The 6000-nt window shown below is 44.4% G+C and overlaps 1 protein-coding gene across 8 annotated transcripts in view; it reads left to right on the top strand.

Moving 5' to 3' along the window:
- Positions 1-5411, top strand: part of ICA1 (islet cell autoantigen 1) — a 100297-nt gene extending 94886 nt beyond the window's left edge. For all 8 annotated transcript variants that reach the window (XM_054991845.1, XM_054991847.1, XM_054991839.1 and 5 more), the window contains 2 exons: positions 3804-3899; positions 5150-5411. In XM_054991845.1, coding sequence (XP_054847820.1) covers positions 3804-3899; positions 5150-5271 — 218 coding nt within the window. In that variant the 3' untranslated portion in view covers positions 5272-5411. The remainder of the gene's footprint in view (positions 1-3803; positions 3900-5149) is intronic.
- The last annotated feature ends 589 nt before the right edge of the window (positions 5412-6000 follow it).

The following is a 6000-nucleotide window of genomic DNA, read 5'->3' on the forward strand; positions in this document are numbered from 1 at the left end:
TACAACGATTACCTGACGGACACTCCCAGTTGAGTTTCTACTCAAGATATTTTATTGTGGAGAAGAAAGACGGCGGCCTCTGCCCCATACTTCATCTCCGCAATTTAAATGTGTTTATTAAACTTGAAAAATTCAGGATGTTAACTCTCTCTGGTGTTTTGCAGTGCTTAGAACCAGGCAACTGGTTCGCTGTATTGGACTTAAAAGGATGTCTACTTCCACATTGCAATACACCCAGAACACAGACAGTACCTTAGATTCTCCTTTCGTGGAGAAATCTTCCAATATACAGTCCTTCCCTTCAGTCTTTCCTTGGCACCGCATATTTTCACAAAGTGCATGGCAGTTGTGGTGGCCCACCTTAGGACTAGGGGGTGCTCTGTCTACCCTTATTTAGATGACTGGCTCCTGGTAGCGTGTTCTAGGGACTCCCTCCAAGAGCAGATTAACATTACAATCCAAATGGTATCCTCCTTGGGGCTCATAATTAATTGGAAAAAATCCTGTCTCTGTCCCACCCAGGTGATTCAGTTCACAGGAACTAACTTGGACGCCACCTTGGGTAAAGCCTTCCTACCCCTGGTAGGGCCAGATCATTATAGACTCTAGTCTCAGAATTCCACACAAACAGATTTCAACTGGCCGTGTTGACCCAGAAGCTTCTGGGATACATGGCATCCACTACGAGTGTTACACCCTTTGCCTGTCCCTTTATGAGGCCTTTACAGAATTGGTTCATTAGGTGTTTTGACCCCATCAGAAAACCGCAACATAAGAAACTTTCTATCCCCAGATATATCCTCAAATCCATCAATTGGTGGTTGTCTGAGGACAACCTGCCCAGGGGGGTACACTTTGGGCTCCAATTACCAGATATTTCTATTACCACTGATGCCTCCCTCATGGGTTGAGGAGCACACTGTGGGGATATCTCCACACAAGGATAGTGGGCCATTGTGGAAAAGGGTATGCACATTAACATATTAGAGTTGAGAGCGATCTGTTATTCCCTTATTTCCTTTGCAGATCCACTATGTAACAAGAGGGTCCAGGTCCACACAGACAACACTACTGCCCTCTATTATTTGAACAAGCAAGGGGGAACAGCTTCATTGACGCTCCGCTCAGAGGCATCACGCCTGTGGCACCAGGCCATAGAACACAATGTCTCGCCACAAGCAATCCACATTGCAGGCACCGTGAACAGCAAGGCAGAAACCACTAATGGGCCATCAACCCCACTTAACTTTACGCTGTTTTCCACAAATGGGGAACACCAGACATAGACTTGTTTGCAACCGCAGACAATACCAAGGCCAGAATCTTTTGCTCCATGGCAGGGTTAGACCCACGGTCCCTTGGGGCCGCTTTCCAGATCCCATGGGACCACGGCCTGTTCTATACTTCCCACCTATACCACTAATAGCTAGGGTACTGGGGAGAATCAGACAGTTCAAGGCACACTGTATTTTGGTCACTCCTTTCTGGCCATTGGTTCCCGATCCTATGGGAAATGTCCAGAGGCACATATATATGCCTACCAGAAACCCCAGACCTCCTCAACGGGACAGATCCTCCAGCACAATGTGCCTGCCCTAAGGCTCACAGCTTGGCCTCCTGTTCCCTTAAACATCCCCTTCTCTAAAGAAGTGGCAGAGATTATACTAAATGCCTATAAACCATCTAATCAGTCAGCCTATAACCACAAGTGGTCCAGGTTTTCAGTATGGATAGCACACACTGAGAATTCTCCATTCTCTTGCCCCATTTCTTTTATTTTCGAATACCTAGTGTCACTTCCGAAGCAGGAACTATCAGCTTCTTCTGTCAAGGTCCATCTTGCTGCCATCTCCGTTTTCACGAAACCATAGATGGCAGGGCAATTTTTTCACACCAGGCCTCCGAACAATTTTTGAAAGATGTTAAAAATACTTTCCCTACTAGAACTCCTCCCTTAGCTCAATGGAGTCTCTCACTAGTGCTAGGGCAACTTATGCTACCTCCTTTTGAGCCTCTAGCAAACTGTGACCTCAATTTGCTCTCCTGGATAGTAGCTCTTTTGGTAGCTGTCACCTTCCTGAGGAGAGTGGGCAAACTTAACGGCGCTCCACTTGGACTCCCCCTTTCTTCAGTTCTTTGAGGAAAAGGTCATCCTCTAACCAGGCCTTGAGTTCTTTCCCAAGGTAGTTTCTAAGTTCCACATATAACAAAAAGTTGTTCTCCCCATCCTCTTCCTACGTCCCACCTCTGAATCAGAACGCACACTACACAGATTAGATGTGAAAAGGTCTTCATTGTATTACATTCACAGAACAAGACCCTTCAGAAAATCTAGAGCTCTGTTCACATGTTACTCAGATCCACATAAGAGACTAGGGTAGTAAGTCAGTTACTCTCTAGGTGCCTACATTTCCCATCAAAACTTGAGGGAAGCTGACAAGTGTCCAACCTGTGTCAGGCGTCACTTGTAGCTTGGCTCTGAGAGCTTTAAAATCTTTTCCAGTGGTTGGCCTGCACCTGTACAGGCCCAGTGTGGGACTGCACTGAAGTCCGATGATGAACACCAAGTTAAGTATATACAGGAAATTTCGCAGGCTTAGGAAATTATTTTTACTGTTCCCCCTCCCCACATCCTCTAGCCTTTTGGTAAAGGCGTTCTTGTTCATTCTTTTTTGTCTGTTTACAAAATTATATTATTTATCCTCGTTTTGACTGCGGGGGGAGGAGGGCGGCATGGGGGCAGATGAACAGATTCTGGATCCTATTGTAGAACAAATAATTATTGTTGTTTGAAATGCTCTCAGTGCAGGTGAAAGAGAGCCTGCCTTCCAGGGAGGTGTTTTCAGTATTCCACTGGTAATGTCTCTCTCTCATCTGGCTGCCTTTCTAATTGTATAGACTGCTTTAATAAAAAAGGCATTAACTTCTTTCTCTGCCCTCCCCCTGCTCTGCTTGCATTCCAGTTTGCTAATAATAATTAAGGCAGTCAAATTTAATTTACATGTATAAGAACTGTGCTGTCTGATGGAGTGAACAATCTAGTGACTGTTTCCATTTTTAAATTTAATTGGGGGTCAGGGGATGACTTTCTGTTTGTTTGTTTCAACTTTCCACATTTGGTACAGTTGGTGGCAGAGGAGGAGGCGGCGGCTTAGTTTCCTTAATGTCTCACTGATAGTCTTGCCTCTAGCTGCTCTTTGAGTACAAGCTGGCATAGGATTTCAGCCACAAACACTTTAAAACTGGTTGGAAAGGGGGTCTTTCCCCACAGGCAATTTTCTTCCTTTACAGGTTCACTGTATCTAAACAATGAAAATCCATTAGATAAGGGCTGCTCTGTAACAGTTTTTTAAAACTGCTGTTTTTCGCAGAGCCCGCCCCCATGCATGTGGCAAGTGTTGGCTACTGCAGCTGATATCGACCCAGGAAGGGTCACAGCTCGTTGCTGCCAGGGACCCTTCTTGGGGTACAGAATTGCAGGCTGAGAAGACATCAGGCTGCCATTTGCAGTGGGCTCAAGTCTTTCCCCCCATCACACCAAATCTGTTCAGGATTTCTGTTAAGTATCAGCATTTTCAATATGATGTACTATAGGTTAATTGATTTAACCAAGCAGGACAGTTAAAGAGATTGCTGTTTGCCATTCCAAGTAAATAGCACCTAAAAATAAACTGTGGTTGACTTGCCTTGGGAGAGAGATACACCTCCAGCAGCTGCTTCAGGTATTGCTACCATTAGTGGTATGAGCTCATTAGGTCATTACTGTTGATTGACACAAGTGCAACTTTGCTATTGAATTTTAGGTTGGGCGGCCAGCAGTGTTAGTCCTTCCCCTGCACCTCAGACAGCACAAAAATCCAGTGGCCTGGTCATGAACATCAACAAGACGCCTATGAAAGGTGATAAATATGTTACCCTTTGGGTTGTTCAGCCTCATCTGTGTTTATTTTACCCACATTGCCATTAAAGCTTACTTTTCTCCCCTAGTTGCTCTCAGATCTATTTACATAAAACAGTTTCCTTTCAGGAATTATGCTTTAATTAGAGCATAATTTAAGTAATCAGTGTGGAAATTCCTATGCCTGTTTGTTGGTTGGCATTAATGCAGCCAAGGCAGTGTAGCAGCACCCCTTGAGTTATAAAGGCCACAAACCTTCGCTGGATCATTAAGGACACACTCTGCTTTCTTTGGAATCAAACACTTGTCCTTTCCAATTGGCAATCTGAATCAAAACACTTCTGCCTGGAGGCAGTATGGACCCAGCTCTGCAGCCTTGCCAGCTTTTGGCATTCCTGATCTTGCCACCTAACGGCCTCCTTAATTTCCCTCCCCCCCCCCCAAAAAAGCTTACCAAAGATAGAGGCAAGTCCCAGGGCCATCCCTTAGTCTCAAAAGGCAAATATGCCCCTGGCCTTCCAGGGATGCTTTGAGGAATAACGTTGTTAGAGCGAATGTGAGTCACTTCGGTACTGGTGCACATGGCAGAGAGAATAAACGTTTTGTGGAATGGCCATGCATCTCCTGGGAAGAAGAAGATGTATCGGACAGTCTCAGCTGGCAGAGGCCGCGATGGCAGCTCGCGAGGCTCAAGCTTCGAGGGATAGTGCCCACCCACCAAGCTCATCCAGCGTGTACTACTGAGGCTCTGTCAATGCATTCAGGTGGGAACAGCAGCACAAAAAGAAGCAAAACCCTTCCTCAGTTATCACCGCCTCTTTTCTGTTTTCAAGAAAATGTTGGCGGTGGCAAAGAAAAAACCCTCACCTGCACAAGTAGATAAAGGGCACGATGTTCGCGTGTGCATCCCTGTCAGGGAGTGTTAACTGGACTTCCTTGCAAATAATTGAGCAACGCGAGAGAATGTCCTATAACAAAGACTGTAGGTGGAGGAAAAGTAAATTTAAAAACACGCATGCCTCTCAGTTGCACCTAACTCCTGCAGCGCGATGAAGAGTTCTGTGAAACTCAAAAGCTTGCTGTCATCACCTTGTAACAACAGTGGCACCTTAAAAGCCTAACAGCGTATTTCAGTAAAGATGTATCTTTTCTTCAGCAGGGCAATGCATATCTCTGGTCAGAATGAATGTTGTTTCAGATCGTTCTCAAACAAAAACCTGACTTGGTGGTGATTTTGTTTTGTTTTTGCAGAAGCTGCAAGTACCTCTAAAGATTTAACTGCTTGGTTTAGCCTCTTTGCTGATTTGGACCCCTTGTCCAATCCAGATGCTGTTGGGAAAACAGATAAAGAACACGAATTGCTCAATGCATGAGTTGTCTGCCTTCACCCTTCATCAACTCTGTTCTTGGGGCTTTAGAGGATTTATAGAACGAGATCAGTGTGCTGCTGTACAACTTCTCACATCTGTGCCATTCTAATAAAATCAAAGGGATTGACCCTCCCCTTTCTATAGGTAATAGTTCCTTGCTCTTGTTTTTGTATAAAGAAGTCACACCTTTTTTATGTCTGTGAATGTACTGATGGCGATTTCAGTTCAGGGGAGATTGCTAGCCAGATTAATGTGCTGCCATAGTCTCTTGGCAAAGGGGTGCCACAGCTAATACAAGAAGATATAAATGACAAGCCTATTTTTTTATATCGGTGTAAATCAGAAAACGAAATAATGTAATGCATGAATCAGTTGTATATACAGTAGTATGCAGGATCCTGCTGCAATATGAAAATGTACCTATCTTTTAGTATCTGTAGTAAAAAATCAATACTTTGGATCTAATCATTAAGAGAATTATATCAGAGACAATGAATTGGCCATGCTTATTCTCTAACTTTAAATGATTAGGCCAACAGCATTGTGCAAGTCCACACCTACTGCCCAGACTACTTCCTCCTAGTGTGTTCTGTTGTGCCAACAGTTTCTGCAATTAGAGAACAGGTGGCATTGACTTTACCAGGATGTGCATTTATAGTCATCTCCATTTCCACGCCAAGTACTTTCCATTCCTGCCAGTTTCATACACTCATATTCTTGAGCCTGTTGTAA

The sequence above is a fragment of the Eublepharis macularius genome, chromosome 11, assembly GCF_028583425.1.
Source record: "Eublepharis macularius isolate TG4126 chromosome 11, MPM_Emac_v1.0, whole genome shotgun sequence".
NCBI classification, from domain to species: domain Eukaryota; kingdom Metazoa; phylum Chordata; class Lepidosauria; order Squamata; family Eublepharidae; genus Eublepharis; species Eublepharis macularius.